At 50.0% G+C, this 16,561-nt stretch overlaps 1 protein-coding gene across 1 annotated transcript; it reads left to right on the top strand.

Moving 5' to 3' along the window:
* The first annotated feature begins 7,872 nt into the window (after positions 1-7,872).
* LOC127195134 (gastricsin) lies at positions 7,873-15,576 on the top strand. Its single transcript, XM_051152558.1, has 9 exons — positions 7,873-7,931; positions 9,763-9,922; positions 10,617-10,734; positions 11,327-11,445; positions 11,853-12,052; positions 13,340-13,459; positions 13,960-14,107; positions 14,862-14,960; positions 15,305-15,576. Exons 1-9 carry the CDS (start codon positions 7,873-7,875, stop codon positions 15,455-15,457), a joined length of 1,176 nt encoding a protein of 391 aa, XP_051008515.1. The 3' UTR covers positions 15,458-15,576.
* Positions 15,577-16,561: the final 985 nt, after the last annotated feature.

Below are 16,561 nucleotides of genomic sequence, written 5' to 3'. Positions count from 1 at the left end.
CCATAGCTGCGGGTTCATGCGGGGAGAGGGTATGCTGGTTTCCCTCCCAGCTTCCAGACTCAACGAGGCACCATCTTTAGAGGACCAGGAGCCAGGGAGGAAGCTGAGAGGTGCTGCCTGGGCCTGCCGTCCATATGGAGACCCACGACCCCCAGCCACATCTCCCTTGATACAGTGTCTGGGCCAGAGGACAGGATGGATGTTTCTGGAAACTGTGGAAACTGTCTCTCCTCCTGGGACTGGCTTAGGAGCAAACAGACAGAGAAATACAATCCTTGCAAACTCTCAGTCTCCTGGGTGACTAGGCTGGGGACCAGCTAGCTCCTTAGACATTCGAGGAGACATTCAGATTATGTCACCTGAAGCCTCTGTCTCTGTTTTATGGGTGGCTATGCACCATCCGCAGCTGACCTGATAGCAGGGACGAGCCCCACATTGCCTGGAGTTCTTTTTGTTTTTTGTTTGTTTGTTTGTTTGTTTTCCCCCTTAATTTGTTTTTTTGAGACAGGGTTTCTCTGTGTAGCCTTGGCTGTTCTGGACTTGCATTGTAGACCAGGCTGGCCTTGAACTCACAGGGATCCACTGGCCTCTGCCTCCAGAGTGCTGGGATTAAAGGCGTGCCCCATGATACCTGCTTGCTTGGAGTGCTTTGAGGATACACATTCATTTCCCTTCCTCCCCTCCTCTCTTCTCCTCTCCTCTCCTCTCCTCTTTTGCTTATTAATTTTTCTTGACAATAATAGAAGCAGAAACCAGAGCCTTCTAAGCGAGTCTCTACCACATGAGCCCTTAGTCTTTTAACAACATGATTGATTTTTGTGTGTGTGTTTGGAATTGAACCTAGAGCCTCATGCTTGCTAGATGAGTGGTTTGCTGCTCAACAATAAATATCTGAGGGGGGCGTGGTGGCACACACCCTTAATCCCAGGACTCCTGAGGCAGAGGCAGACGAATTGCTGTGAGTTTGAGGTCAGCCTGGTCTCCAAAGTCAGTCCAAAGACAGCCAAGGATACACAGGGAAACCCTGTCTCCAAAACAAACAAACAAACAAGCATCTCAGGCCCACAGTCCTTCCTTCCTTCCTCCTTTTTTATCTTGAGACAAGGTCTAAGTAAGTTGCTTAAGCTGGCTTTGAACTCACTCTGGGTTTGTTGTTTTCTGATGGTCTCCTGCAGTCCAGTCTGACCTCAAACACTCTATGTAGCTGAGATGACCTTGTATTTCTCATCCTCCTACCCTCACCGCCCTGTGCTGGGATCACAGGCATGCAGTACTGTATGGATGTTGGGGATCAGACCTGGGGCTCTGTGCATGCTAAGCCCTCTACCAGCTGAGCCACAGCCTCAGCCCTCTTTGACATCACTCTGTAGCCAACAGAGGCCTTGAGCTTGTGATCCTTCCTCCTCAGACCTTCACCACTGGAACCAGCTTCAAATCTCTTTGCCTTCACATCCTCTGTTTGTAATTGTGGCTTCACCGAGTTACGGGGCTACACTGCAGGGAGGGTTTTCTCTCATTTCATATTCGAGGACACGGAGCCTCAGACCGCAAGGTGCATGTCTGAGTAAAAGAACAGATAGATGACCAGGCATGGTGAGGCATGCCTGTGATCTCAGCACTTGGGAGGCAGAAGCAGGCAGATCTCTGTGAGTTCGAGGCCAGCCTGCTCTACAAAGCAACTCCAGGACAGCCAGGGTTACATAGAAAACAAAACAAAACAAAAAAAACCCACCTCTGTTTCAAAAAACCAAACCAAACCAAAAACAAACAAACAAAACAGATAGATAGTAGAGATTAGTTTCCTAAAGAGAAGCTAAGGGCAAATTGCGAATCACATCCTTTCAGATGCATGAAAAGAGTCAAATGAAGTTGGATGCAGGGCCCATGAGGGTCACCGCAGAAATGTGGACATTGCCACACTGTTGACCCAGAAGCAACTCATGCATTCCCCCCCCCCCCCCCCGGAGTCTGACTTCTCCTGTGGGTTTACTTCTGAGTGCTCCCATCCACTCTCTTCAAGATGTTTCCTGTGGGAGTAGCCAGGGCCTGGTAGCTCCCCACCTGCCAGCCACAGTGGTTGGGTCCAGGGTCAGGTGTTTGACCCAATAGGATTTTCCTAGGAATTGTGATCTCATTCTTTCTCTAGAAATGAAACTCTCACCTGCTGTTTGCCAGGGAGACAGAGAAAGCAGCTGGAGCCTCTTGCCTGGAATCTCAGCATGCAGGAGGCTAAGGCCAAAGGACGGTGAGTTCAAGGCCAGCCTGGGCTACAACAAGACCTTGTCAGACAGACACTGGGGAGGAAGCACATGGAGGGGAGGGAGCTACAAAACCAGAATGAGATACAAAAAAGGCATCCTGGGGTGTTCCATCCAGGGCTCTCCTTGATTTGGGGCCCCACCCCTCCTCTTCTTCCTGCAGCTGCCAGCTCAGTGTGAGGCTGAGCTTCCCCATCTACCCAGAGGCTCCCTTTCCCTGATGCAGGAAGCAATCATCCCTGAACAAGCATAGTTAATCAATAGATCAGAGGACAGAAGCAGTCTCTTTCTATGTGTCCACTGATAAAGAGATTTCTTTCCATATATTTACATAGGAACAGATAAAACTGACTCCTCCATAGAAGGGGGTAAGGTTATCTGCAGGGTGGCTGTGAGAGTCCTGTGATTAAACAGGGACACCAAGCCCTGCCTACTGCACCCTTAGGGATGGGATGTTTTAGTGGCAGGTGGATGGGGGCGGGGTGGTGGTTGGAGGACCATGTCCAACCTCAGGTCTAGTTCTTGCTTACAACCAAATCCTAATTAGTAAATTCCGGAAGGAGGGATGGAGACAGGAAGTCACCAGCAGACACCACAGCGATGGCTGTTGGAGCTGGGAACCATGTGCCTACATTAAAATCATGAGAAGAAAGCTGGGCATGGTGGGACACACTTGTGATGTCAGCACTCGGAGAGGCTGAGGCAGGAGGATTTCTGTAAATCCCAGTCCAGCCTGATGTACATCGTGAGGTCTAGGCTAGCTGAGGTGACATGGTGTGAGCTTGTCCTAAAACAACAACAAATGCAAAAAACAAAAAACAAACAAACAAACAAAAAACAAAAAACAAACCCCAAATCAAAAGTAACACCCGAAAAAACATCTCAAGCTTGTCCTCCTGACCGTTGAGAGGACTGTCTACAAGCTCAAGGCTGTTTGGGGCAACATAACAAGTCCTTGTACCCCGCTGTCCTCAAACAATAATAAAATGACGAGAAAAAAAAAAAAACAAAAACCTCCCTCAACATTTAAGGAGAAAAGTAACAATCCAACCACATACCAGACACTCTAACAAAAACTTCACCCTGTGAACTGCCCCACACAAGGTTCAGAAAACCCTGGGGTTAAGCGCAGACATCCCAGCACACAGAAAAATTTCAGATCCGGACCCAGCTTCACACCCAGAGCAAGAAACCCTTCCATCAGACTACCTCAGAAAGGGTCCTTTAGCCTCTGCTTGCATGCCACTGATGACGGGGACCTCACTACTCCATGCCTTTGGGTGCATTCTGGTGTGGGAGCTGAGCTATTGATAGCAATAGGAAACTGGACAGAACCCAAATGGATTGGGCCCAGTACTCCCAGCTACCAAAAAGATACAGCAGCATGCAGCCTGCGGAGCCGATAAGCCCTCAGCCTATCTTAATGCATGGAAACATGTTTCTGTGGCAATCAGACACGATAAGAACAGAACAGAAGTTGCCTTGGCACAGGCAGTGTGGCTTGTGTACAACAAGGGCTGCTGGGTAATTTGAAAGGTGTAAGCATTCATACTTTGAAGAAGCCACCCTGATTTTTTTTTTAGATCCCCCCCATATTTTGCTGATGTTGGTCCTTGAACCCAGTATCCCATGGGCATTAGGCAAGCATGCTATCACTGAGTGAAACTCCAGGCCCAACTAATTTCTATAAAAAGTGATACATATACCATTTTGTATAGAACCCACATAAATGCCAGTCATGGAGGGACACATCTATGACTCCAGGGCTGGCGGCTAGAGAGAGGAGGAGGCCGAGGCTCTGCTGGCCAGCCAGCATAGATGAGTTTTAGGCTCAGTGATGGAATCTATCTCTCAAAAATAAGGCAAATGGACTGGAGAGGTGACACATCTGTAAGGAGGACTTGCTGTTCTTTCCAGAGGACCTAAGGTCAGGTCCCCCTAATTATTTTGAATGTCTCACAGCCACCAAAACTCCCTTTCCAGGGGACCCAATACCCAATTCTTGGTCTCCAATGGCACTCAGACATATATGCTGTGCACTCACATGTGCATAAAGCATATACATAAATAAAAATAAACCTTAGAAAATTAAGGTGGAGAACAGATTGAGGAAATATACCTGACATCAACCTCTGGCCTCCACACATGCTTGAACAGATGAGCACCCATGCTTGTACAGATGGACACACACACACACACACACACACACACACACACACACACACACACGGACTTGGGGGTTATTGGTTAGTGTTGGATTGGGAAGAGCTATAATCTAAAGTGTAAGGCCCAGTCTGGTATGGTGGTGTGGGCCTTTAATCCCAGGACTCAGGAGGCAGTGGCAGACAGACTGCTATGAGTTCAAGGCCAGCCTGGTCTACAAAGCAAGTCCAGGACAGCCAAGGCTACACGAACAAATCCTGTCTCAAAAAACAAAACAAAAAAAGAAAATCTACAGGCCTCTCTGAGGACTGTACAAAAGACTAAAATAACTGATTAGTGATGTCTGCCAAGGTTAACTGGATTGTTTAGTGATGTCTGCTCCTTCCTCCCCACCCCTTTCGAACCCCAAACCATACAGAGTCTCACTCTGTACCTCTGGAACTGTCCTACAACTCACTAAGCAGACCAGGCTCTCTGAACTCAGAGATCCTCTTGCCTCTGCCTCCCAGGTGCTGGAAAGAAGACGTGCTGCACAATTCCTGGCTTCACTACCATCTAATTCACATGGCCAAGTTCCAGAAACACTGGCAGCTCCCTGTGTGACTTTGCAGTGCCCTTCTCTTTGACTGTTTAAGAGGTTGTGTGCAGGAAGAGACCCTTCTGTGACCTAGAGGCTGTTGAATTTGGGTAAAGTCATTGGGATAGAAAGAAATAACACTAGGAAAAGAAAATGCATTTTCCATAGTGGTTTCAGAATCGGTGGGCAACAGAGGGAGGACTCTGTGGCCTTTGTCTGGGTCCTGATGGGGGAGGTAGCTTTCAGGTGGATTGCAAAGTGAGGAAGCAGCAGGGCTGCTGAGGCTGGAGCAAGGAGGATGTGTAGGCTAGGAAAAGAAGATGAACTTGGCTGGGCGTGGTGGTGCATGTCTTTAATTTCAGCACTTGGGAGGCAGAGGCAAGCAGAACTCTGTGAGTTTAAGGCCAGCTTGATCTAAAAAGTGAGTCTAGGACAGCCAAGACTGCACAGAGAAACCCTGTCTTAAAAAACAAACAAACAAACAAAAACCCCAACCAACCAAACAATCAAACATAAAAAGGAAGATGAGCTTGAGTGGAAGCTGGACCACTGGGATACTGCGGTGTGAGGCGCAGCTAAGGCCCATTGCAAACAGCCTGGTGGGCTCCATCAGTTGTTCGTGATTTCTGGGATCTCTGACAGCTATGAGGATGTGAACACTCAGCTTCTGCATACTGGGAGGTTCAGAGATGAGATGCACTGGGCCAGAGGTAGGTGGGGAGGTAGGGTGGGGGTGCGGATGAGGGAGGGGGGAAGGGGGGAAGGTGCCAGGTGGAGCAGTAAGATGGCTCAGTGACTAAAAGTACTTGTCGCAAAGCCTGATGACCCATGTTCAATCTCTGGGACCCACATGGTGAAAGGAGAAAACTGACCCTAGCAAGTTCTCATTGATCACTACATATAAGCCACAGCACACAAACACCCATGTATACAAATCCACACACAGTGCATACATACATAGATAAGTGTAACTTAAAAAAAAAACACCCAGGAAGCATCTGGTGACCATCTGAGACTGCTTGAGGCCCAGTGCCTCGCAGGCAGCACTGTCAGAGATGCAGCGTGTGGAACAAAGAGTGACCAGTGACCAATGGGTCAGTACCCACTGCCTCACTGCACGAGGAAGATGGCCTTGGTGACTTGTCGTGTGTCTTCAGGTCTTGAAGATCCTGACACATAAAAATTGAACCTTTTAGATATTGGGCAGGGGACAGACCAGGGCCAGAGGAGGTCTGGGAAAGAAGCTTGTCACCAAAGCTGAGAATCTGAGTTCTGTTCCCAGGCCCCACATGGTGGAAGGAGAGGAAAAGAACTCCCGCAGCTGTGACTCCTGAACACTTGTCTCTAGCTCCCCGCTCACACACACACACAGAGGAAATACACTAGAAGTTATTTGAAAATTAAAAAAACAAACAAACAAAAAAAACCAAAGCAGATAAGCCATTGAAGAAGACATTCTGATATCACCCTCTGGCCTCCACATGTGCCTGCATAGATAAATGCATGTGCACACACAAACACACATGTAAACATAAACATAGACCACATGAACATACCAACAAAATGGGTTGGGGTATATCTCAGTGGTACAGTAGACTGGCACATAAGCGACTTTAGGGTCAACCCCCAGCTCCCCAGCCAAATAAAGCTTCTGAGCAGCAACAGGGAAGGAGAAGGGACAACAGGAAAAACAGCAAGGCACAAGTGTGGCTCCTCTGCTCACATCCTGCTCTGGGCATCTGTCCTGTTCATATGGCAGAGCTGGTGTGACACTCCCTTATGAGTGAGCCCTGCTGAGTTTACGCCATTTCACGCCAAAACCTTCCCAAGCCACCAATCCCTTCTGACTTAATGCACCAGCACCGTCTCAGCATTCACATTGCACACAAGGCCACTGTTGCCACTGTGACAATAGCCACCAGGCTGGTCCCTGGCTCCTCATCCTGCAGACACCCTGAACCCCTGCACCCAGATGCATAAGGGGGCACTGGAAAGGAGGACTGAAGTCAGATCTTCAAGTATGTCACTTGCAGATACAACAGCAGTCCTCAAGGACTTGTCTCCAGAGGAAACCACCAATGGCTGGAGACATTTTGGTGGCTACAACTGGGGGGTGCTCTTGGCTTATAGTGGGAAGATCGGGGTACTACTAGCTCCCTACAGTAACCAAGAACAGTGCCCGGAGCAAAGAATTATCTGCTTTAAATTTTCTTTCTTTCTTTCTTTCTCTTTTTTGGTTTTTTTGAGACAGGGTTTCTGTGTGTTAGCCTTGGCTGACCTGGACTTGCTTTGTAGACCAGGCTGACCTGAAACTCAAATCGATCCACCTGCTTTTGCCTCCTGAATGCTGTGATTAAAGGCGTGCGCCACCATGCCCGGCTTATTTGCTTCCAAATGTCATTAGTGCCAAGCTGAGGGCCCAGCTGTCAGGTCCCAGGTCCCTCATTCAAGCCCTCACACCCTAACACCTTGCCTCTGACTCCAGGGGCATTGTATCTTTGCCATCCACGGTATGGCCAACTTTGTTTGCTCTTATCACTTATCCACCGGCCTTGTCTGCTTGAATTAAAAGTCAATAAGATGAAAAGTGTCACGGTCATGCTCCAGAAAGAAAAGAAGAAAAAAAAAAAAAAAAAAAAAAAAAAAAAAAAAGAAAGAAAGAAAGAAAAACAGAGAACTATTGATACGCAGAGTCCAAGGAACACCTTGGCTTTGGGGTCCAGGGCAGGGGTCATGCTTGCCCAGGGCTGGGAGTCAGGGACTGGGCCAGCTCCTGGGTATATAACAGGAAGGAGTAGTGCTCAGGTCTTCACTCCACTGCAACCGTCGACCTCGAAGCGAGTTTTCCTGTGAGACCAGCTGCGAATCGGCATCATGAAGTGGATGGTGGTAGCCTTGCTCTGCCTCCCGATCTTGGAGGCATCTTTGCTCAGGTGAGACTGGAGACCACTATGGACACAGAGAGCCTGCAGTGGGAGCCTGGAGCCTAGTGCATGGTGCTAGGGAGGTGTCAGATCCCCTGGGACTGGAACCACAACTGACTGTGGGTGCTGAGGATTGGACCCCGCTTTTCTGGAAGAGGAAACAGTGCTCTTATCCACGGAGCCATGTCTTCAGCCCCTTAGTAGCTGTTAATAGTAATCTGGAGATAATTTGAGGTAGTGGGAGGATTTGCACACATTATAGGTAATGCCCATGGACTTGAGTATCTGCAGACATTGGTACCTCATCTTTTTAAATTATGACTCAATCTTTTTTTTGCTTTAAAATTTATTTTGTGTATATGAGGGCCAGTGTGAGTGTACCCGTGCCACAGAACACATGTGCAGGTCAGAAGACAAAGTGCATCCTTTTACCATTATGGATCCTACGAGCTAAACTCAGGCCATCAGGCTTGGCAACAGCACCTTTCCCTGTTGAGCCATCTTACTCAGCCTGCTGCTTGGTAGTTTCTTGGGTGAAAAGTCAGCTCCTCCCAAAAACTTCCATTGTGCAAACTCAGTAGAAGTGACTGGGGTGACTCTTGTCAAGAGGTTTAGCACAGAAAAGCTGGAACATAGAGTCCTAAGAGAATAAGGGGCAAGATGGAGAAAGAAGTAAAAGAAAAGGGAATTCTAGGCTGCAGAGCAAGCAGGTGCATCGGCAGAGACCTCTGAGCAGTGACAGCCATGCTTATAGTGATATTGGCAGAAACTATGACTGCAAAGTGCTAACCCTGCAGCTCCCAAGCCACTTTCCCAATGTCCTGAGAAGCACAGTGACTTCTCTGGATGGTGATGGTACTGATAAGTAGGGCTGATCAGTAGGGTTCCACTTACTCCATGCTCTGTGACATGGGCTGGTGTTCAGTGTCAAGGACCACCACAGGAAAGGATGCTTTGGGGTGAACCTGTTTTCTCTGGCACCTTTTAAAAAATGTAGCACTGTGGGCAGGAATGTGGGTCAGTTGGGCAATACTTGCCAAGCATGTATGATGCCCTGGTGTTGAACCCCCAGTGCTCTAGAAATGGGGTGCGGTGACCTATTCTTGGGAGGTAGAGGCAGAAGGATCAGAAGGTAGAAGCCGCTCTTTGATATGTACTAAGTTTGAGGCCAGCCTGAGATACAAAGACATAAACACACTGATTCTAACAAGGACAATTCTCCAAGGCGCTCTCCCCTTCTTGGGAGGGAGTTGCAGGGTTTATTAGAGCAGAGGGCCTGGGCAGCAGGGGTAGCTCCATGTGGGGGTACTTCTATGGGGGGTGAGGGTGGATGTGGTTGAAATTGATTAATTCCTAAATCTAGGAGCAAGTACTTAGGAGGAGTTTGAAGCCGGAGGAAAGGGAAGGAAAAGACAAAGGGAGAAAGAGCTAGAAAGAAATCAAGACAAAAAGATGAGGATGGAAGAGAGATACAAACAATGGACATTGTGGCAAAGAGTGGTAGAGAGATTGATGCACACAGATGGAGCCAGGAGAGAGAGAGAGAGAGAGAGACAGACAGACAGACAGACAGACAGACAGAGATAGAGACACAAAGACAGAGACAGACACACAGAGACAGAGACAGACACACAGAGAGACGGAGAGACACAGTGACAGAGACAGAGAGACAGGACAGAGACATACAGACAGAGGCAGAGACAGAGAGATACAGAGAGACAGAGACAGAGAAAGAGAGACACACAGACAGACAGACGGACGGACAGACAGATGAGAGGGGGGGGGGAGCGGTCTGGGAGGAAGGACCCAGGGCACAGGCCTGACACACAGCCTTCCTCAGGGTCCCCCTGAAGAAAATGAAGACAGTCCGCGAGACCATGAAGGAGAAGGGTGTGCTCAAAGATTTTCTGAAGACCCACAAGCACGATATTGGCAGGAAGTACCGCCTGGGCAACTTTGGTGACTTCAGCGTGCTCTATGAGCCCATGGCCTACATGGACGTAAGTTTTTTTTTTTTAAGATTTATTTATTCATTGTCTTGTATACAGTGCTCTGCCTTCATGCCAGAAGAAAGCACCAGATCTCATTATAGATGGTTGTGAGCCACCAAGTGGTTGCTGGGAATTGAACTCAGGACCTCTGGAAGAGCAGTCAGTGCTCTGAACCACTGAGCCATCTCTCCAGGCTTGAACACCCACCGGGGAGTCTCTGAATCTGCTACCAAAGCTGAAGTCTCCTTGCCTCAGTGCCTTGAGGTGTAGCCTCTTCTTCTAATCTGTTGTGGACAACTGTTTAAAGAGTCTGAGGGGAGTTCTTACTGTCCTTGCCTCTGAGCCCACACAGAGCATTTGGACTGCCCAGGGATAGACTGAGCATCCCTAGGCATGAGGCAGTTTTTATTTATTTATTTTTTTTATTTTTTGGTTTTTTGAGACTGGATTTCTTTGTGTAATAGCTCTAGCTATCCTGGATCTTGCTCTGTAGACGAAGCTGGCCTTGTACTCATGGAGATCTGCCTGTCTCTGCCTCCCATGGAGCAGTTTATGAGGGAAGACTTGCACCGCTAGTTTTGGTGTGGTCTGAAAGGCACAAGCTGGGTTCTTTCCTGCTTACCTCTGTTATAGTTGGGCCCCTGGATCTCTGAGAGCTAATGTCTCCCCTGTGACATCCCCCTCATGCCCTCTGCCCCATCAGGCTTCCTACTATGGCGAGATCAGCATCGGGACTCCACCCCAGAACTTCCTGGTCCTTTTCGACACTGGCTCCTCCAACCTGTGGGTGTCTTCTGTCTACTGCCAGAGCCAGGCCTGCAGTGAGTGCTGGATGGGTAGCAGAAGGGACAGAGATCTCCCTAGGGATGCTGGGGGAACTTACTCCTGGAGGGGAGGGTTCTGTTCCCCACTCACATGAGGTCACATGTTGAATCCAAGTCTTGCCAATGAGGCTGGCCCTGCAGCTGGGTGGCTCCTTTGCCTTTCTTGGTAAGAAATATATTCCTCCATCTCTGGCAGCTCACTTTCCCACTCTATTATGCTCCATCCCACCCACCCTGGTCACCAGCACAAGGCAGTCCTTTAGTTGCGAGTAATCTCCGCATCATGTTTGCATCAGGGTGTCTAAAGGATGGGTGGGAGCAATCCTGGATGTGGTCTCCTCCTGCAGTAGTTTGCACAGGCAGATGGAGGTTACCTCTGTAATACAGTTTTGGTCCCTGCCAGAGCCCTGGAGTCCGATTATCTCTGGTCCTAAGTCTGTGCTAGGGCTCTTCATGGGTGAGTCACTGCTGGGTACCCCTTGAAGTCTTGAGTAGGGGATGCTGGGGTTAAGCACAGGCTGTGAGGGATGGCAGGCTCTGGGCTCCACAGCAGGGAGCCCTCCACTCAGCAACCCACCTGTCCTTGCAGCCACACATGCCCGCTACAACCCCAGTGAGTCCTCCACTTACTACACGGAAGGGCAGACTTTCTCCCTGCAGTATGGTACCGGCAGCCTGACTGGCTTCTTTGGCTATGACACTATGACGGTGAGTGAGGGTCCCTACTCCTAGCTGGCCCAGCGGGGGTGGGAGGAAGATGGCGGGAGGCCTTACACAGAGCCCCTGAAACATGATGGATATTCTGCTCATAAGACGGATGTCTGCACAGGACCTCGTCCATTCACAGTGCTGACTCTTACTCATGGCCATTCAGGGCCAGGAGCTGAGGAAGTCACGAGGGAGCCTTCGGTTGCGGCCATTTTCATCAGAGACATAGATCTTCAGAGGAGGGAGGGACAGGGCAGGGGCAGGGACAATGCAGGGTCTGTCCTGACACTTGAAAAGAAGATGGCTCCTGTGAGGGGTGCTGAAGTGAGAAGGGATGAACAGGAGTGAGGGGCTCTGGAGGAGGAGGGAGGCCCAGTCACTATCCCTCTCTTTAACCTCCTCTCCAGGTCCAAGGCATTCAGGTCCCCAACCAGGAGTTTGGCCTGAGTGAGAATGAGCCAGGTACCAATTTTGTCTATGCAAAATTTGATGGCATCATGGGCCTGGCCTACCCTGGGCTGTCTGAAGGGGGCGCCACCACCGCCTTGCAGGGCTTGCTGCAGGAGGGTGCCCTCTCCCAGCCACTCTTTGGTGTCTACCTTGGCAGGTAAGCAACCACTTACAAACCCTCAGTCGTTCCACTACCCAACTGAGTTGTGATAGGTTGAGGGTTGGAGGCTTTAGCCAGACCTGTTCCTGCAGAGCCTCCCTCTCCAGTTCCTGAGTTTTACACACCCCACCCTAGATCTGTTTCCTGTCTGCTCCTATTTTTTTTTTTTAACAGTTATTTGTTTGTATTAGAGCAGGGGTTGGGGCATAGGCCACAGTGAGCTTATAGAGGTCAGAGGACAACTTGCAGGAGTTGGTTCCCTCCTTTTGGGTCCACGTGGGTCCCAAAGATGGAACCCAATTTGTCAAGCTCAGCCAGGAGTACCTTCACTTGCTGAGCCATCCTGCCAGCACACTGTCCTTTGTGCTCTTTAACTGTGACAAGCCTCCTATTTCAGGCTCAAGTCTGGGAGTCTGGCTTTCACCCAAGCACTTCCTAGGTCTGACTCCTGTGCCTGCCCCACTGAGGTCCCTCACTGGCCTGGACTTTCTCCTGCATATCTCTCTTGTATAGCAGTCTCCTGTTTCATCTCCTTTGATCTATTGTTCCAGCTGGTCCTGGAGTCTTTGGGCTTGGGTCAGGATTGACTTGTAACCTGTTGTTATCCCTCCAGCAGACCAGAGCAGGCCCTGATTGGGCCCCATGTGTCTCTTTTTTTCTTCTGAGTTAGCTTCCTTCTAGGGAGTGCCCAGGTTTGAGGGCTTGGATCTGACATAGGCACCTTCACTTGTCACCAACTCTGCTGACTTACTTTTTGCCTCTTTTAATCACTCTCCTTGTCACCTCAGTCTATCCCTTCATTCTCTACTGTTTGCTAGTGATGGGCTACCACAACAATGTGAAAGACTTTCTTCCTTCTCCCCCCTCCCACTACTCCCTCTCCCACTGTCCCCTCTCCCACTACCCCCTCTCCCAAGCCTCACTTGTCTGTTTCAATAGAAAAGTTAACAAGCAGGCTTGTGTGATGAGTTCTGTCAACCAGCATGAGGTAAAAAGCAGAAGGCAACACAATAGCTGGTGGGGTTCACAAAGTATCAGTCCCTCCAGGGAGGGCTGGGGCTCTGTGAGCCATCTTCACTCCAGAGTCTGAAGCACTGAGGCCTCTGAGAGAGCCCGTCTGAGGGAAACAGCCCATCTTCAGAAAGCTCCAATCTAAAAGAAACACTGACTGTCCCCACAGAGTGCCAGTCTGAGGGAGCCTCAGTGTGAGATGAAGGAAGCAGCTATTTCACCACAGGAATTCTTTGGCTGCTCAGGCCTTCCCTTGCCTTGTGTCTTCTGTAGCCAGCAGGGGTCTAATGGAGGACAGATCGTGTTTGGAGGTGTGGATGAGAACCTCTACACTGGGGAGATCACCTGGGTTCCTGTCACTCGGGAGCTGTACTGGCAGATTAGCATCGAGGAGTGAGTCTGTGGTGGGGGCCTTGGGGAGTGTGTCCTGGTACCTCAAGACAACCCTAGAAACTACTGGCCAATGCAGACACCCAATGGTGGGGGAGGGAGGGAGAGAGTCTCTAAGATAGGCCCTCTCCCAAAGTCACAGCGACCCAAACCATCCAGGAGCATCAAAGCCCAAATTTGGAGAAGCGGGGTTGAGGCCACAGGGAAGGGCAGGACATCCAATCTCAGGGTTGAGGGCCCTGCAGTCTAACTCCACAGGTTAAACTCAGAGCGTGTGTTTTCAAACTCCTTGCAACAACCAGTGGCTCTGGCTTTTGCTGTGTCTAGGCCACTCATATGTCTTCATATAGACTCTAAGGTGGTGTGAGGTGGGGGTCCCCTTACCTTCCTCAAGAACAACTTGTCTCTGCATGCATCCACCTGTGGGGCCCTTTTAGGAAGACCCTCTGACTCCCTGGGACAGATAGGTGGGAGCTGAGGCCGCTGTCTGTTTTACCATTCAGGTTCTTTATTGGTGAGCAGGCCTCTGGCTGGTGTTCCCAAGGCTGTCAGGGCATTGTAGACACCGGCACCTCTCTGCTCACCATGCCTTCCCAGTACCTGAGTGAGCTGCTGCAGGCCATCGGAGCCGAGGAAGGAGAATACGGAGAGGTGAGTCTGGAGGAGGCGTTCCTGCGAGGTGTGTGTGTGTGTGTGTGTGTGTGTGTGTGTGTGTTTTGCAATTTCTCTTTGGGAACACAAAGATAGCTGAGTCCTTGGCCTCTAGGCTTTTAGCTACTGAAGGCACTGGTCAGGGCAGGGAGGGATGTTGTGACCCTGGTAGGGTGGAGACCTAGAGGCTGGAGCTGAGGGAGTGTGGCAGGGCAAGACTTTTCCTCTGAGCTGAAGTCACCATGAAATATGAATTAAACACTTTAGGATTAGAGTCAAATAACCAGAAGGTGGGGGCCACACAAATGAGTGACAAGGGACAGCTCTGCAAAGCCACACCCCCTTACTTCCCCATGCTATCCTGGCCTGCTTGGTCCTAAGCCCTGCAGAAGGTTTGCTAAGGAGCCCATCCCAGTGATTCCGGGGGTGAGGGTGTGTATGCCACTGACAAAGGGCTCCATGTTCTACAGATCTGTAGGTTCAAGGGCACTTACTAAGGGAGGCAGCAATTCAATCTCTCGGAATGGACAGTCCATCAGGAGCAACGCTTTAGTGTAGTGGGCTCCTCAGGTGTCTTCGGATCCCTCCCCATCCGGGCCAATGCTGCTGAATGCTAAGAGTGTGCAGGCCACTGTTCCCTCCGGTCCACAGTAGACAGGGGACTCGGGCCTAGGGTATAGAACGCTGAGGTGGCAGATGTGCTGGGCACTCTTCTGAGTAAGCTATATCAGCCTCGGCCCTGTTCCTCTTGCAGTATTTTGTGAACTGTGACAGTGTCAGCAGCCTGCCTACCTTCAGCTTTGTCCTCAATGGTGTCCAGCTCCCTCTGTCACCCTCTGCCTACATCATCCAGGTAAGGCCTAGTTCCTCTGGGCAGAGCTGTCAGTCTAGAAAAGCTATGCTGAGGTTTCAATCAAAGGTGGTCTGTCTTCAAGGCCAAATGACCAGGCTCACCTGGTGCAGGCCTGGAGCAGGGGGGCGGGTGGTCTGTGAAGGAAGAAGGCCTCAGCCTCTTAGAACCACTGCAACTTGAAGTCAGCTATTAGAGAAACAACCCCTTTCCCCTCAAGCGCCTGCGGTCTTTGCTATGGACGGTCAGCTGGCTCAAGAGCCCTTTGGACAGTCTTTGTGTCATTGAAGGCCGAAGTTAAGTCCACACCTGAACAAGTGTGTGACTGTTGTCTTTCTGTTGGACAGGAGGGCAGCTACTGCATGGTCGGCCTTGAGACCACCTATCTGACCTCTGAGAGTGGCCAGCCCATGTGGATCCTTGGAGATGTCTTCCTCAGGTCTTACTACGCCATCTTTGACATGGGCAACAACAGAGTCGGCTTTGCCACCGCCGTCTAGGCTTGCCATCTAGACATCCACATGCCCTTCTTCCTCTCAGCCTTCCACCTCTGCCCTTCCTCTCTGCTTCCAGCTTTCCTTCTCTGGACCCTGAGCTTTGAGTAATAATAAATAGTTCTCCATACTGACCAACCTGTGGGGTCATTTGTGTGCATGGTGTGTGGGGTGGGTGACCTTAGTAAAGTTGGCACTTGTCAGATTCCTGGGTCTTTGGAAACTGTGAGAGTGGGAATCAAGGCTAGTTCCATGCTGACTGACCTCAGTGGCAGCAAGGTTTCCTGGTGGGTCACTAGGATGCTACGTAGAGCCCAGTTTGGGGCCCGGCTTGGAGATAGGCCTGCGCCTATAGGTTTTGGAGCCCATTCACAGGTTCCCTCAGAAGAGATAAGACAGGTGATGGGCGGGGGGGGGTTGTACAGGATGGGCAAATGGAAAATACTCTGTTGTGCCACTTCCCCAAAACTTCCCACTGATCTCAAGGTCACAGGAGTGTCCGCTAGTCCAGTGTTGGGGGCTGACACGATACAGAGCTAAGTGTTTGTATCTTCCACTTTGAAGCAATTTTGACTCAAATTTTCTGAAGGATGCTGTACCGTGTTCATTTCTATCAGTTATGGATCCTTGGAAAAGCAAGCTGTTTATTTCTAGGGAGGCTGCAGATGGTTGACATTGAGTTAGGATGACTATTTTCACTCAGTCTTCTAAGTCCCAGGATTGGGTTTGAAGGAGGGCTGTGTCTCTGGTCTGGATAGGAGGGACAGCTCTTTCTCAGGCTCTGTCTAAGCAGCTGGTGAGAGGCCTGTCATTCCAGACAGCATTCTTTTTTTTTTTTTTCTGAGACAGGGTCTCTCTGTGTAGCCTTGGCTGACCTTAACTCACGTTGTAGACCAGGCTGGCCTTGAACTCATAGCGATCTTCCTGCCTCTGCCTCCTGAGTGCTGGGATTAAAGGCGTGTGCCACCACTGCCTGTCTAGACTTCATTCTTTTTCTTCCTCAGGAGTTTCTTAGAAAGCCCCAGGAACTTGGGGTCACATGATGAGGGGAAGAGGAGGAAGAGAAGAAGAGGGAGAAGAGGAAGAATAGAAATGGTGTGGAGGGGGAGA

Source organism: Acomys russatus, chromosome 11, assembly GCF_903995435.1.
Source record: "Acomys russatus chromosome 11, mAcoRus1.1, whole genome shotgun sequence".
Lineage (NCBI taxonomy): Eukaryota > Metazoa > Chordata > Mammalia > Rodentia > Muridae > Acomys > Acomys russatus.
Note: the sequence above shows the minus strand (reverse complement) of the source record. Positions and strands in the feature narration are given on the sequence as shown.